The 16,035-nt window shown below is 43.5% G+C and overlaps 1 protein-coding gene across 1 annotated transcript; it reads right to left on the bottom strand.

Moving 5' to 3' along the window:
- Positions 1-7,861: 7,861 nt before the first annotated feature.
- On the bottom strand, positions 7,862-9,096 carry LOC130859731 (procathepsin L-like). The gene has a single exon (XM_057747272.1). The coding sequence runs from the start codon at positions 9,074-9,076 to the stop codon at positions 8,066-8,068; it is 1,011 nt and encodes a 336-aa protein (XP_057603255.1). The 5' UTR covers positions 9,077-9,096; the 3' UTR covers positions 7,862-8,065.
- Between the last annotated feature and the right edge of the window lie 6,939 nt (positions 9,097-16,035).

Here is a 16,035-nt window from a genome sequence, read left to right as displayed (position 1 = left end):
CTTCATTAAGGGGTGTGTGTATGTGTGTGTGTGTATAAGGATCAAATGCAATATTATGTATTTTCAGGCAGAAAGGCCTGACAAAACTCAAGGAAACGGCACATTCAAGGAACTAAAAGAGGTCAATGTAGCTCTGAGAGCAGGAGGAACAATGCAGAAATGTCTGGACATTACAGCATGCTTAAGAATTTGGGTCTTTATTATAAAGGTAATGAGAAACTTTGGGACTTTTGTGTTTTGGAAGGAAGTGGGGGTTGAGGCTTGATGACATTGAGAATTATGACCTCTTGTATCAAGTACAACATAAGCTATTCTGACTAAGAACGAAGACCACTTGTGTCAACATGACTTCGTTGTTTGTTGCAGGAAAATACTGCCTGGGAAAGATCAGACTATAAATCGGTAAATAAGCCCACTGCCTGCTTCAGGAAATTTCCTGTCAATCAATTGATCTGATACAATAGTCTTTTAAGTTGGGCAAACAGCTTGCTTATGCAATAAAAGTTGGCTTACTAAGACCTGCTTCGAGACACTGTCTCATTGTATTTTTCCAATCCTTCCCTGCCATACCACTAATTTTGCCTACCCAGCGGGTTCCCCACCTTGAAAAGGCTGCCTCACACTACTTGAACCCTGACCCTCAAATCCTGTGAACCTATTCTTACACTTCTCTTCTGGGAAACTGTAAGGAATTTTTCAAGATGGTGGTCTTTTATGATAGCAAGTCCTAATAAATTTAGCTTTTCTTTGTTAGCAGGTTATCTGGTGATGCCTTGGGAAGTTAACCACATGATCAATGTCTGAAAAATTCTCTCCAACTGCAGCATGGAGAATGGATGGAAGGGGGAAAGGGTGACGGTGGCAAATCTTAAAGCCTATCTGCATCAGTGGGGCTGGAGGTATCCATAGGCTTGACTTTCTACTCTACCCCTCCCCGCACCATCCCCGCCACTCTGAGGATAGAGATATCCAAAATATACCTCACATAGCCAGCATCCATCACCTTCTCCCAACTCACCATCTTCTTCCTCAGCTGCGACAATGAGATCACTACCAGCAATGAATAGAATGGGAATGGAGAAATTAGTATGAAACAAAAATTCACCAAGGAGACAATGGCATAGAAAGGACACTGAGAACCATTATCTAGAAGACATAGGTCCTTTATTTATATACTAATTTAGCCAGTCAGCCAGTCAATAAGCATACCTGTGCCAGGCTGTTTTGAATATTTGGGAAACAGAGATGAATTGGAGACATGCTCTCAAATCTAGAAGAGCTTCTATTCCTCCAGGGAAAATGAATCCATAAAGAGACAACCCTGACACAGGGCGGGAGGGCTATGATGGAATGGGTAGGTGCAGAGGCCGGGAGGAGAGGTGCGGAGGGTTCAGTCCAGGAAGGCATCAGTGGTGGCATATGAACAGAGTCCTGTAGGATGAGTAGTAGCTTTCTCTGGGGAGCAAATGTCAGGAAACAAGAGTAGCACATCAGTGAAAGAGCAGATGCTGAGTTTCAAACAGAGCAAATGCCTCCTGTGTTCAGCTCCATCACCTGTGCCAGGCTCTGGAGAGGCAAAGATAAAGATGATACCATTCTGTCCTGGAGGGACATGGGATAGAGGTGATGGGCACAGTATGCAGTGGGCCAAGAGAGATTTTCAAGGCCCAGATCATGGGAGGTCAGACAGCAAGAAAAAGAGCAGAATGAAAGTCCCGCTTCTCTGAAGGGTGTGAGTGTACCCATAGCCTCCGATTGGGCTAGCTGGCAGCAGATCTGTGAATACACAGCAGAATGAATCATGTCATCAAGAGAAGTATTTTATGTGGATTCTTAATAGGGTCTCCTGGACAGTCTGCATTTCTATAACCCTTCTCATGGCTGATCTTTTGATTCCCATGGCAAATCCTTCGGAAGGGAAAGTGGAATAATGGTATCCTATAAACGGAGAAGAAGACTGAGACTCCAAGATGTAAAGTCATCTGCCTGGGATTTCAGAGTGAATCTTACCAAAGCCAGGTCTTAAGTTCAAGTTTCCTGGGACCCAGGTGAGGACTGCAAGCTCCACCATGCTTGCACGCATAGTCTACCCACTAGGTCTCTATTCTTATCTTGGCGTGAATAACAGTGGGATACTGGACCCCAAGCACACACAACGAGGCTACTCTGAAGCAAGGGGCTGTGGTGCAATGGAAAACCCATGAGCTTGATTTCCAAAAAGTTCAAGACCCTAACCTGCCACTGCTGAGACATGTGCCCTCTGGAAAGTCACTTCATCTCCCTGAATCTCAACTAAGTTTCTCCGAAGTATTTTAACTTGGGGAAAGTTACATTTCCAACCTTGCAAGGTTCTCTAAGAATAAAAGTAGTCAGTGGATATGAGGCTGTTTGCCAATAATAATAGCAGAGAACATTTATTAAAAACTTACAATACGGCAGGCATTGGGTTAACCCCTTCACATGTATTTTCTTGTTTAATTCTCTCAACAATTCTATAAGGCAGGTGCTGTTATGATCCTACTTTTACAGATGAATACATTAAATCTGGTGCTGTAAGTTACAGGTGGGGTAACGTACCCAAAATCACACATATAGCAAGAAGCAGAGCCGGAAGGGATTCCAAAGACAGCTGAGCATCAGGGGAGCTACAAAACCCTGTTCAGGTGCAAATTGATGATGTGGGTTGCGGGGAGAGGTGTGGATCTGAATTTACGCATCTGTCAATAGTACTTCTGTCTTTTTATTGTTGTTGTTTTTTGTACTCTTGAGTTACAGAATGAAATCTGCCTTTACAGGTGCACAGTTCTATGTCGTGACAAAATGTATACAGTTGTGTCACCATCACTACCATCAAGCCTATTTGCATCACCCCAGAAACTTTCCTTGTGCTCCTTAGATATCAACCACCTCTCCTCACTCATGTCCCCCGTGACCACTGACAATTTTTTGCCCCTATGAGTATGCATTTTCTAGACTATCATATAAATGGAATCATACTATGGAGCCCTTTAAGCCTGGCTTCTTTTACTCAACAGAAGGCATTTGAGAGTCCCTTAAGCTATTCCATGTACCAAGACTTTCTTCTTATTGCTGGATAGCGGTCCCTGGTAAGGGTGAAACTCTAGCTCCCCTGAGGAGTGCTGAAAACCTCCATTTTCCAGCAGCTCCATGTCCCCTGGGTTCAGGGATTGGGTCACTTAGATCTAAGCAGGAACCTGGTTTGAAAGGAGAATCTATATTAGGAACAAGAAATCACTTTCCCCCTGTGTTCTTTCATACCCTGAGAGCAGAGGGGACACTGGGACTCCAGGCGTCTACCTGGATAATAGCGGATGGGGGCATGGGGTGTGTAAGGGAAGGTAGAGCACAGTTATGGTCACAGAGGTGGGACGTGGTGAGCTGTGTGTGCAGGTTAACTCACGTTGCACCTTCCTCTCTCCTTTTCTTCTTCCCTGCCTATTTGCATTTCTGTCCCTATTTTTTCATCCTCATACAGGGAGGGCTGGAAGGGGCAGGCTTCCAACACAGCACAGGATATGACTTTATCACTAGCTTAACACTTCTATTAGCTAACTAACTAGCTAACTAACTAACCGCAGAGTTTACAAATCCTCAGGCATTGGGCTCTGGAGTTGAGCTCTGGTCTCCGGGTGTTGCTGTGACAATAGATGCCACAATCTACGAAACTGCAGCCACTAAAAATAAGCCCAAGTCACCTGGTCTCACTTCTTTAAGTGCATGGCTTCTGCGCTCAATCCAAAAACCTCAGTAATTAGCTTTAAAAGCCTCATTTGCGGGAGGAGGGGAGGTGGGAGGGCTGCCCGTAGGCGGAAGGTGCACGGGGAAGAGGAGCTGGTTGAAATGACAACTCGGTAAAGGAAATGGAGCAGTGAAAGGAGGAGAAAGGGAGAGAAAAACAAAGGGGTGAGCTTTGCAGTGGTGGGGAAGAGGCATTAAATATAGCAGAGCTCTAAGAGGAAGTAAGACAGAGGTCAGGAGGCAGCAGGCAGCGCTTCCATGGGGTGGACTGTTTGGAATGTGTGCACGAAGGAAAACGGCTTTTTCTGTAAGTGGTGTTCCCATCACCTTATTACCCAAGCTACGAGGCCAAAGTCGACCTTACTGCCTCTCTCCGCTGCTCACGGAGCTTTCTCCACTCTCCCTCCTAAGTTTCTCTCTTATCCAATGCCTGAGGATTTGTAAACTCTGCAGTTAGTTAGTTAGTTAGTTAGTTAGTTAGTGCTGTCCACCCCATCACTCTCCTTCATCATCTCTCACTTGGAGACGTCAACAGCCTCTAGGTCTCCCATCCTCTGATTTCTCCCCTTCCTCCATCCATTTCCTCTACTGCAGTGACAGATCTGCTTTGCCACTTCCCTGTTGAAAAATGCTGAGAGGCTCCCAACCACCCAGAAATCCAAAACTCCAGGCATTCCAGGCTTTTTTGAACGTAGCTCCAAATTACCAGTTCAGTCTTATCTCCCTCCAATTCAACTACACACTCTGCTCCCAGATTGCACACTGGTGGGTCAGGAGCTGAATGTGGTCCTTGGGTATGTTCTACCTGATCCTTGGACATTTCAAAAGCCTGAACATGTCACATGCAAATCTCAAGGTTTTTTTTTTCTGTTTTGTTTTGTTTTTACTTTTCTTGAGAAGTTGAGAATCCCAGCAACGCCAAGCCCACCTTCCAACATGGTGGTATTCTGGTTCACGCCAGTCCCGACCACTCTCTAATGAGTTCAGCGTCACTCATTTGCATTACCTTTTTGGCTCTGTCGACAATGAATTTTGAGACCCCAGCTCTACACTAATTCTGGCAAAGCATTGTGGATTGGCAATCTGACACCGAACTCTGACCGAGCCTGGGGATACCTGGATGAACTGCTGTGCCAGCTGTGATGTGAGGTCCTGGGGCACTGAGATGGGGAAAACAGTGTCTGCCCTGTAGGCTCCAACCTGATACTGTGAGACTCTTGTGTCTTTGTTCATTGTTCCCTCTGTCTGGGGTGCTGCTGAGGTAGGAGATAGATGGGCTCCAGGCTGGGCATTTACAACTGGCCTCCCATTCACATTTCATGAGGCAGAGGAGAAGATGATCTCCAGACCGGATGTTCATTACCAGCTCCCTGTTTACATTTCCTAAGGAAAGAGGTGAATGGGCTCCAGGACTACATATTTATGACTGGACCCCTGTCTATATTTTGATATCTGCACTTTGATATAAGGAAGGGCAACAGGAATAGGGTAAATAACCAGACATTGGACACGTTCATGGCAGCGTCAGGGAGGGGCTGAACCCTGTTAACCGATCAAGAGGTCCTACACTCCCCATCCTTGGGACAAGGGAGACATTACACATGCACAGAAAAGCTCCTTGGAGGTCAAAAAGGAGGGGGCACCACCCCATAATATGTCAGGCTAAGCCTTTCCCATAGGCCTCTGGGCTGAAATCCATCTTGGAAAAAAGTTGCTCACGTATGATGGGGAGGGTCCTAGGACAGATCAGGTGTGAAAAAAGAAACCAGATAATTGGCCAAAGGTGCACAAAGACTCGGAAGAACTGCCCTATATACATGACTTCACCCCTCTTTATGGAATTCCTCCTCATTAGGGGGGACGCCCACACCCTTCCTGTCCGGGTGCGCATCTCTGCCTTGCTTCTCTCTTAACTAAACAAAGAGTTGCTCTGTGTGCTCTGCCACTTGTTGTCATGCTAGGTCTCTATTAATAAACTTTGTACCTGCTTTTACAGTTTTTGCCTCTGTGAGAAATGCATTTTTCACTGGGGACAAGAGCCAGGGAAAAATAGCTTCTTGCCCCTCGCCCTCGCTGGTCTGGTGGCTAGAATCCCTGGTTTTCATCCAGGCTACCCAGGTAGGGTAGGGAATTAAGATCTCATTTCATGCCACCTCTCACTGCTGCCTTGCCGAGATCACAACATCTTTGGCTTTTCATCAGATAAAGCAACATTCTTGAATGAAGCTTTCCTGATGCCCTCTGTTAGGATTAATCCCAGGAACCATGGCTTTCTCCATAGCCTTGTGATGTCACGCTCAGTCCTACCTAAAGCCTCACCTCTGCCTTGAATTTTATTCTATTCTAAGTATGTCAAGATTAGGGTGCACGTTGTTTCAATTTGCTCCCCTACTCAATGTTCACTCTTCCCCAAGATTCATTCCTTGCACATAATAGGTGCTCAATAAAGTTTTCAATGAGACCAAATCAGAAACAACTAAGACTCTTAAACTAATTTTTTACTAGAAGTCAGAAAAAAAAAAAAGGAGTTTAGATTCCCAGTTTGTACGTCTTTTTGGAGAGAACTTGCATTAGAGAGATACCATAGAATTAAAAGTACAGTAAAACCCTTTTTGATTTGAAATAGTTGAAGGGTGTGGAGGAGTGGGTATTAATTGTGTGTGTGTGTGTGTGTGTGTGTGTGTGCGCGCGTGTATAAAAGACTAAGTCTGAGACTATTTTAAAAGAATAAATTACCTTTTAGTTTTAGATGTTGGAAGTATGTTGATGAAGGTCTGTTTCCTTGAACTAACCTTAGATTTCAGCGCTTTGGGGTAAAATTAAGTGGGCTTTATCTCTTAAGCCTCTCCTAACTTGTCTTTCATGTGCCCCTCACCATGAGAAGGAGACAAATCAGCCACCCATCCATGGTCCAGGTAAATCCCTGCTCCAACACACCTTTAGAGCCTGGTCTCTGTTTTCCCAAGAAACAACTTGATATCCAATAGTCCTCATAAGATCCAGGTGGTAAGGACAATTTCTCATCCATTCCCTGCCCGGATGCTTTGTTAACTGAGTGAATCGATAAGAACATAGGGGAATATACACTCGTATAAATATGGTACCCGCCTTGATTTCACCATCAGAGACATGCTGCCTTCACCCAACAGAAGAGCGCTGAAATCTGGGGGATTCCTCAAAACTGGGGTAGACCAGGAGGGGAGGTATTTTCAGACCTGGGTGTGTGTTGGGGGTGAGGGTAGGTGTTGCAACGCTAGCTCCAGGTGAAAAAGGAGCTCTAGGGTACATTTTCTGTGTGTGCTTTTTCAATACGACTAGCCTGGAAGATATTGATCTTTGGGTAAAATTTTCTGTTACAAAATCTTTTTTTCCTGTTAATTTGTAGATTAGTGACATATAACTCTTTGCAGGATTCTGGACATATTTTATTTCATTATACAAGTGTCCTACAATTATCTTAAACTCCTAAGGAAAGATTCATAGAATCTAATTAAAACTATTATGAAAACATCTCTTTAACAATCTTAGAAAAAATGTTAAATTACACACAATTGCACTATTCTATCATATGAGTCATTTTCATTTCTCTATGCTTTTTTCCAGTCTTTGTACATATGCAGACATTATGTATATCCCAAATAGAAACTTCTATCATGTATTGTGTATTAGTCAACACTGTAACATAAATATTTTATTTTTCATATTGTTAGTTTTAGTAGTTATTCCATAGAGTATATTTCAATAAGTTGATGTAAGTTATTTAACCAGTTTCCTATAGTTAGATATTAAAAAAAAGCTTCTAAAATTTTCCTACTATTAAATAATAAATTTTTTCTGCATCTACAAATTTTCAATATGGTTATTTATGTTATGGTAGTGAGAAATGTTCTCCAAACTAAACATCCAAACTAATATACCTGTATTCATTTCCTAGGGCTATTGTAACAAAGTACCACAAATTGGATGGCTTAAACAACAGAAATTTATTTATGTATGTATGTATGTATGTATGTATTGAATCAAAATTTATTGTAAAAGGTAAAGTTTTATATATCCTTTTAAAAAATGAAAATTCAAAAGTTTTAGAGTTAAGCAATGAGTCTTCAACATTAGAAAGCTATTTATAACAGTAATTAAAGTAGTGATAACATTTTACCCTTATAAAAATGTCACAGAATTCAAATCACAACTTGGATCCTCAATGATTCAAGTGTTTTATCTTATACAATAAGGGTTTGGTCAGTTGTAAGATAAAATTCCTCCAGACATGCTGTCCTCAAGTCCTCTCTTATCACCATCCATCAGCTCACACAATGGGATAGCTGGCTGCTGTGGCAATTCCACAATGGTTGTTCTTGTCTTTGGCCATTTTTATACAGCCATCCCAGCCCCATTCTGGACCCCAACTGTTCTTGACAATCCAAAATTTATTGTTATTTGAATCTGTTCCTTCAAAGCCATAGCCAACCACCAAAACACCATGATCCCGGTCTTTGCTGCTGCAGTCTGGATCGTGATAAATACCTGATTTATAGAACTGGAAGGATGTATGGCCTGCATCAATAGCAACAGAGATGGGCCCCACAGTTGCCACTGCCTTCATAAGGGTCTTCTCCCGCTGAGGGATGTCCACAAAGCCAGTGTCATTGGCAGCAGAACAGTTGGGCTTATAGCTACAGCTATTTGTTTCCCTTCCAAGATAAGGATAGGATTCCTCTGAGTCCAGGCCTCTGTTGTCCTTAACATACTGGAAGGCATTATCCATTAGGCCACCATTGCAACCCTCATCGCCTTGAGGCCGAGAGCAGTCTACCAGCTTCCGCTCACTCAGTGAAACAAGTTTGCCAGTTTTCCGGAACATCTGTCCTTCAAGGGCACCAGTGGCACTAAAGGCCCAACAAGAACCACAGTGACTCTGATTCTTCACAGGAGTTACATAGCCTTTCTGAGTCCAATCCACAGATTTGGGGACTTCAAGAAAGAGAGGATCGGTGAAGACTTTCTCCCTCCCCTTCTTGTGTTTCTGGTTTTGAAAGCCATTCATCATCTGCCTAAATTCTTCATTGGTCATGTCACCAAAGGCATTCATTGCCATGGTGAAGCCATGTTTCCCTCGGCTGTATTCCTGATTGTGCAGGTCAACCTTTCTCATATTCTTCTCCCACACTGCTCTCCTCCATCCTTCTTCATTCATGCTATATAGTCTCCTGTGTGTTGTCTTCCACGGGTGCCAGAGTGCACCTAAAGTTTTATCAAGTTTTGGAGCAGCAGAGGCTATTCCCAAGCAAAGGGCAGTCAACAAGAGTGAAGGATTCATGTTTCAAAAACCTCTCCAGAGGCCGCTGGGGCAGAAGGTTCTCCAGAAATTAATTCTTTCACGTTTCTGGAAACTAGAAGTCTGAGATCAAGGTGTCAACAGGGCCGTGCTCCCACAGAAGGCTCTAGGGAAGAATCCCTTCTTGCCTCTTCCAGCTTTTGGTGGCTCCCAGCAGCCCTTGCTCTTCCTTGGCGTGTAGCTGCCCGCATCCAACCTCTGCTTCCGCCATCACATGGCCTTCTCCTCTGTGTCTCTGTGTGCCTTCTCCTCTTATAATGACACCAGTTACTGGATTGGGGGCCCACCACCTAGGATGATTTCATCCTGTGATCCTTGACTAATCTTTATAAAGATCCTATTTACAATAAGATCCCCTTCCCAGGTACCGGGGTTAAGACTTAAACATACCTTTTTGGAGGATATTGTTGAAGTCACTACAGTACTTTACTGCAAAATCTCTTAAGATCCCTGGTATTGTAGGTAGGAAACCAAGGGTTCAGCCATCACTCTTCCCCAAGGGAGACAGGCACAAGGAGCAGAAATCAAGTGGATCATAGGGTGCAGGTTTCCTGCTGGCTGAGAAGGGCCCTTTGAAAAAGCCAGATTGCAGTGAGACTCCTAAGGCTAGACTCTTACCATTTCCTGAAGCCACAAGAAGGAAGTGCAGGAAGGGAAGAAGATGACTGCTCTGCCCTGGGGGGCCAGTTCTAGCTTCACCTACTTGGTCTCCTGGAAGAGATGAATGGAAGAGGAAGATGCAAAGACCAAGGGATGGTCGCTGCTCCCCCTGCTTCATGCAGCAGAGCAGACTGAGGGCCACTGAGAGAGAGCAGGGCCCAGGAGGACCCTTCATGCAAGCTCACTCTGCCCCCTAGTAAACACGACCCAGGAAATGTCTTGCACGATAGTTATGGAGATTAACTTCCTCTCCTACTCAGGGTAAGGATGACCCTGGGAAGGTGTGACGACAGAGGCAGGCAGATGGGTAGATAACTTCCTCTCCTAGAGTAGTAGTAATGTGTTTATTTGGCTGCCATGCACATGGTACTATTTCAAGAGCATTAAAAAAACAAAACAAACAAACAAAAAACATTGTTCTACATGCACATTCCCATGGATCTAGTCTATGTATTTGACTTTTAATAGCTAAGGAAATGGCATCCATAAATTAAAGGGGAAAAAAACCATGATCATCTCCGATAGGTATCAGAAACATAAATAATGAAATCCAACAAGCATTCCTGATTTAAAAGAGCAAAATAAAAAACAACCTTTAGGGAAGTTGGAATAGAGCGAACCTTTTACAATCGGATAAAAGGCCGCTACCAGAACCACCCCCACCCTCCCCAAAGCATACTTAATATTGAAACACTAGCAGCAGTCTTGCTTGATACACGACCCCTGCAGAGATGTCTTCCCAGATCAATACTGTTTTATATAAAAAGTATAAATATTAGAAAGGAAAACACCATCACAAGTTGCAGACAATTTGCTATTTACTAAAAACTCAAGAGAATCAATCACAAAAACTGTAAGAATCAATAAGAAAACTCAGTAAGTTTGCCATATTCACCCATTCTAGAGATATTTCATGAGTACCTGCTATATGCCAGGCACTTTTCTAAGAATTCAGGACAGGGCAGTGAACATAAAGTTTCTCCCTTAGTTGAGCTTACATTCTCAGGTGCACAAATTTAGCATTAAAAAAATGATAAATGATAAAAAAAAGTTATAATGAATTAAAAACATAATGGAAAAAATGCATCCAATCCACAATGCTAAAAAGAAACCTAAAATCTCTAGAAATAAACCTAGTGGGGAATGTACACACCCTAAGAAAAGAACACTTTAAATGACATTGTGCTAATGACATGAAATAAATGTCATTATAAGTTAATCCTTGCAGCCATGTGATGGTGAGGGTACTGTTATGACTCTTTCCTCCTTTACAGATGAGGCTGCAGGAAGCTGTGTGACCTGCTTGAGGTCACAGTCAGAGGTGCAGCGAGACTTCAAGATCTCATCCAGTTGATGTCAGGGCTGATGCGAGCAGCACCTCTACCACCCTGCTGGCTCACATCTTTGAACCTTGCCCTCAACCTCAGTCTCCCTACCTGGCAAAAGGCAGTGCCTACACCTCTCCCCCATCCTTGTTATGAATGAAATACTGAAGTGAAAGCACTTAACTCAGGGCTTAAAGCAGGTGCTTGGTAAATGCTAGTTCCTTCATTCTAACCAGGAGAGGAACTGAGCTCCCCGAGTTTTTATCAACACATTCTATGGCATAATGATAGGGGGAGAGAAGTATTTCCATCATGATCAATCAATACCATGAAAAGTAACTTCAGAAAGCACGTAGGAGAGAGGTGGGTTTTTAAACAGATAGAATTTCTATTATACTGACTTGCTTAATGATTCACTGAGCTGTTTGATTTGAGAGACAGCGAATCTGAGGGATGTAAAGTGCCGATCTTTCTGAGCCGCAATTATTTGTGATTAAATCTCAGTGCCTTTTGAAGGAAGAAGCCACTTTGTGTCTGGAGTGAGGTGACTCATGGAAAAGATCTTTTCCCAGAGAGCAGGTAAAAGGCTGCAAATGCAGCTTAAGAGGCAGAGGTACCCACGTGGACATGTAGAGGAGCCCCTGACCCTGCTCCCGAAATATTCCCAGGAGCTGCTGTGGTCTCATTTTTACTCTCAGTGTACATTAAATAAAATTAGGAAAAGGCAGAAAAGGGAAAACTCCCAGTCCCAGCACCCTAATGGAAGAATGGCTAACATTTTTATCTATTTCCTTCTGTTGTTGGTTTTTTTTTCCCTATCTCCATGTGTTTCTTTCCTTGTTTACATCATTGTAATCCTCCGATTTTGTATCTGGTCTAAGTATGAGTAGAAAAAGCACAGGATTAGAAAACAGAGTTTGAATCCAATGACTTGCCAGCTGATGGATTCTGGAGTAGCTGTAATCTCTAAACTTCAGTTTTCTCTTCTATTAAATGTGATAATAACACCCATCCCAGAGAGTTTTGTCAGGATTGATTAGATGACATAGGTTAATTGCTGACACTCAATACGTGGCCGGTTCCATGCTCCTGGGCATCAGGAAAGTCTCTTTGGTTGCAAAAAAGGAACTGGTCCACCAGACTCCAGAAAGGGCAGACCTGAGGCCACTGTGAAGATCCTTACAACCCCTCACCTGAATCAGGGGAGCTCTACAAGGGGTCTAAACTGGATGGAGCCTCACCCCCACTTCTATCTCTTAAAGACGGCATTCCAGCATCCAAATTCCAGCGTGATCAAATCTGATTGGACAGCTCAGTGTGGGATTTGGTCATGGGGTCACTCGGCCGTGGCTGGACACAGAGATTTGCAGCGTTAGAGCCAAGCCAGTCATTATGAAGCCAACCACCTTATTTTGGTATTTCCACTCTTATATTTTCATTTTATATCATGTTATAAACATTTTTTAAAATAACCACTGTTTCCTCACCACCATATTTTTAATATTCCAGAATAGTCAATCAAGGCAATGTACTTCTATTTGGGGATACTTTTCCATTGTAAAAGAGATAAATTATTTCTTGAATAGCTGAAGATACTAATTAAGTATGTAGTTAATCCTTAGGAAAATTCCTAGAAACTTCCCAACCTTTGAGTAGTTGAGTCCTTAATATTCTGGTACCCAATTCTGATAAACATGGGGTTTTGTTCCCTATAGACCCTAAAATTGTCCAACACCAGCTGAATGCTTTATAGTTCAATTCAATTCTAACACTCTCTACCTAGAAATAACATCAGATTCCATAGGTGAAGGGCTTAGTCCTACAAGAACGCCCCTCCTGCCACACACACACACACACGCACACTCACACACATGTACACCTATGCACATGTGCACACGAGCAGGCACACACAAGATGTCAATCCAAAATCCTGGCTATCACCTATGCTTCTCACTTACCTGCTATAGATCAGAGGTTCTCAAGGGACCCTACTTGGGTTCAATTAATTTGCAAAAGCAGAGCACAGAATTCAGAGAAACATTTTACCTACTAGAGTACCAGTATTGCTTTGCTTTGTTTTTCTAAAAGGATGTAACTCAGGAACAGCCAAAGGAAAGAGATGCCCATGGGAAGGTATGGGGAAAGCAGGCAGAGCTTCCATGCCCTCTCTGACTGCCCTATTCTCCCCAAATCTCCACATGTTCACCAACCTGAAAGCTCCCCAAAGCATTCTTTTTTGGGTTTTTATGGAGGCTTCGTTACATAGGAATGGGGGAGGAAAAATAATCTTCCCACCAGCATTCTAGGTTCTTGGCTGAGACGCCTCTGCAATAAAAGACAGATTAAAGGAGGATGACAAATAGAAGTTTAATGCCATGTATACTTCTTATATACAAGGGAGATACCCAGGAAAACTGAAGAGCCCCCCAAAATGGCCCAAGCCACCACCTTCAGTGTCATCTTGTTGAGTGAAATTTTAAAATGTGCATCATAAAAGCTGTGAGTTTCAGTTTTATTTGGGGACCTTACTGAGGACGATAGCCCTGGAGACAGCCTCCCAGATAGCTCTGAGGACCTGCTCCAAAGAGGTAGGGGAGGAACCAGTATATATGAATTTTTTTTTGGCTGGGAAATACAGATAGTCAAGCATATATCTTGTTAAAAGTTTACTGCTAGTCGTGAAACTGAGCAGGACCCTCTCTTAATAAAGAGAAGATGCTAACTAGTTGATGAAGCATTCTTCTGAGGAGATCAGGAGACCACCTAAGTCCAGATTAAAGGAACCACAGAAGCGCAACTGGAGATCACCTGAGGTCAGGTTATAAGAATGCAGTCCCTGCATACACCATGACCTTATCAGCAGCCTCACCCTTGGACCCTTGCTATAAAACTCCTCACCAAATTCTCCTGGGTTGGGACACAGTTTTTGAAGGTTAGGAGCCTGCTGTGTCCACCTTTGCCTGGCAAATCAATAAAGCTATTCTTTTCTAATTCACCCAAAACTCTGTCTCCAAGATTCAATTCTGCACCGGCGCACAGAGGTCGATTTTTTGGCATCAAACACAAAACAAAAAACAAGCAAAATAAACCACACCAACCAACCAACCAAAAAAACCCCTCAAAACCCCAGATATCTCAAGTTACTGATTTTAGTACTTATTTGTGTGGGAAGATGCAAGAATCTGGGGTCATTGAAATTATTCCTTGGATACGCTTATTAACTATCTAGGGGCTCATTTATCCAGAACACAGAATGCTTCATCCTGGTTTTCATTCTGAATTATCTTCAGAATGTAAAGGAGCAGGACCCTAAGGGGCCTTCCTGTGACAGGCCTTCCTGCATATCCTCTGCTTTAACTCCTCTCTGAAGTATCTAGATAATAGTATGTGATGCAAATTTCCTGAGTTGTTTTGCAGATATGAACCACCTCCTCCCAAAAATGGGAGATGTTAACTATTTGACAATGGTGAGCACATAGCCCCAGGCCTCCTGGAGCCTAAGGACTGGTAATGTGAACCCCTGTGACACCAATCTGCTGGCCCACCCTCAGCCCATCAGAGAATTGTGCACAAGCTGATCACCGCATATCCTGTGACACTCCCCTCTCCTGGCCTTTAAACATGCTTTGCCAAAACCCATCTGGGAGCTGGAGGCTTTTCAGGGAGTGAGCCACCTCATCTCCTTGCATGGCCCTGCAATAAACCTTTCTCCGCTCCAAACTCTGACATTTCAGTTTGGCCTCACTGTGTGTCAGGCATGTAAACTTGTGTTAACAAGGATGTGGTGAAGGTCAGTGCCTGCAGTGGCTAAGGGCTTGATCCTTGTAGAACTGGATGACAGGCAAAATGCTTTGTTTACTGTCTCCAACTAAAGCTAAAAGAAGACTTTGAAGGGGAGAGGAGACCAGTTTGGGAAGGTGACCTTGAAAAGCACAGTAAACTACAGTAGGGTTGGTATGCACGTATAAGTCCTTGCCTTCTCCATTGATAAGCATTTCTAGAATTTAGAGTCATCCTTCTGTTCCTGGCACAGAAAGGGATACCACCCCACCCTTACAAATGGAGATTTTCTTTATAAATGTAAATGTCTCTTACAAAAGGGTAAATTTGACCTAGTTTTAAGAGCTTTCCCTACGTTAGCTGTTTCTTAAAAATAATTCAGGCAGGAGATAGATGGGGCCCAGGCTGAGCAGCTGGAGTTTGTCCCCTGTGGACAGAACTCCAAGACGAAGAGGAGGAGGCGCTGAGCCCTGCCCAGATAAGAGAGGTCAAGGAGACCTTCCTGACTACACATGGGCAGAAAGGCTCCTCAGAGGTCAAAAGGGAGGGGGTGTCACCTCATAGTAAGTGATGTCAACCTACCCGTAGGCCTCTTCATTAGAATCCATCTCTGCTAAGAGATGTGCACCTGCATACATGAGAGGACCCTGGGATAAACCATATATGGACTCAGAACCAGGCAAATCAAGAGGATTGGCCAGGGGAAACCCAGGAGAAATGTCCTATATAAGTGATTCAAACTGCCATGAGGGACGGAAAGTCTCTCCTCTCTGAGTCCGCCCCTGTGTGCCTAATCACACATGCTCTTTTTCCTCCTAATAAACACCTTATTTGTTTCACTATTTTCTATCTTTGTGGGACTTCATTTCTGCAAAGCCAAAGGGCCAGGGGCCTTGTCAGTGGCCAATGGTCTAGTGGCTAGGTTTCAGTGCTCTCACCCCCGCAGCCTGACTTCAGTCTCTGGGGAACTGAAACCCTGCTTCAATCCCCTGTAGGCTTGTAAAAGGGAAGAGCTAAATTGGACTCTGTTCGATCTGTTTCTTTGACCTTAACCTTTGCGTTTTGTTGCTTTTGTTATTATAATCATACACGATGGCCTGCCTCAGGGAACACTGCCCCCTCTGTCTGAATGTTAAACTCAAGTGCCTCTGTTCAGCTCACAGGCAGATGATCTGC

Source organism: Hippopotamus amphibius, chromosome 1 (genome assembly GCF_030028045.1).
Source record: "Hippopotamus amphibius kiboko isolate mHipAmp2 chromosome 1, mHipAmp2.hap2, whole genome shotgun sequence".
NCBI classification, from domain to species: Eukaryota; Metazoa; Chordata; class Mammalia; order Artiodactyla; family Hippopotamidae; genus Hippopotamus; species Hippopotamus amphibius.
The sequence above is the reverse complement of the archived record's forward strand: the minus strand, read 5'-3'. Positions and strand labels throughout refer to the sequence as shown.

Excerpts from the sequence above, each read along its gene's own strand:
- LOC130859731 (XM_057747272.1), bottom strand. The coding sequence starts at position 9,076 with ATGAATCCTTCACTCTTGTTGACTGCCCTTTGCTTGGGAATAGCCTCT.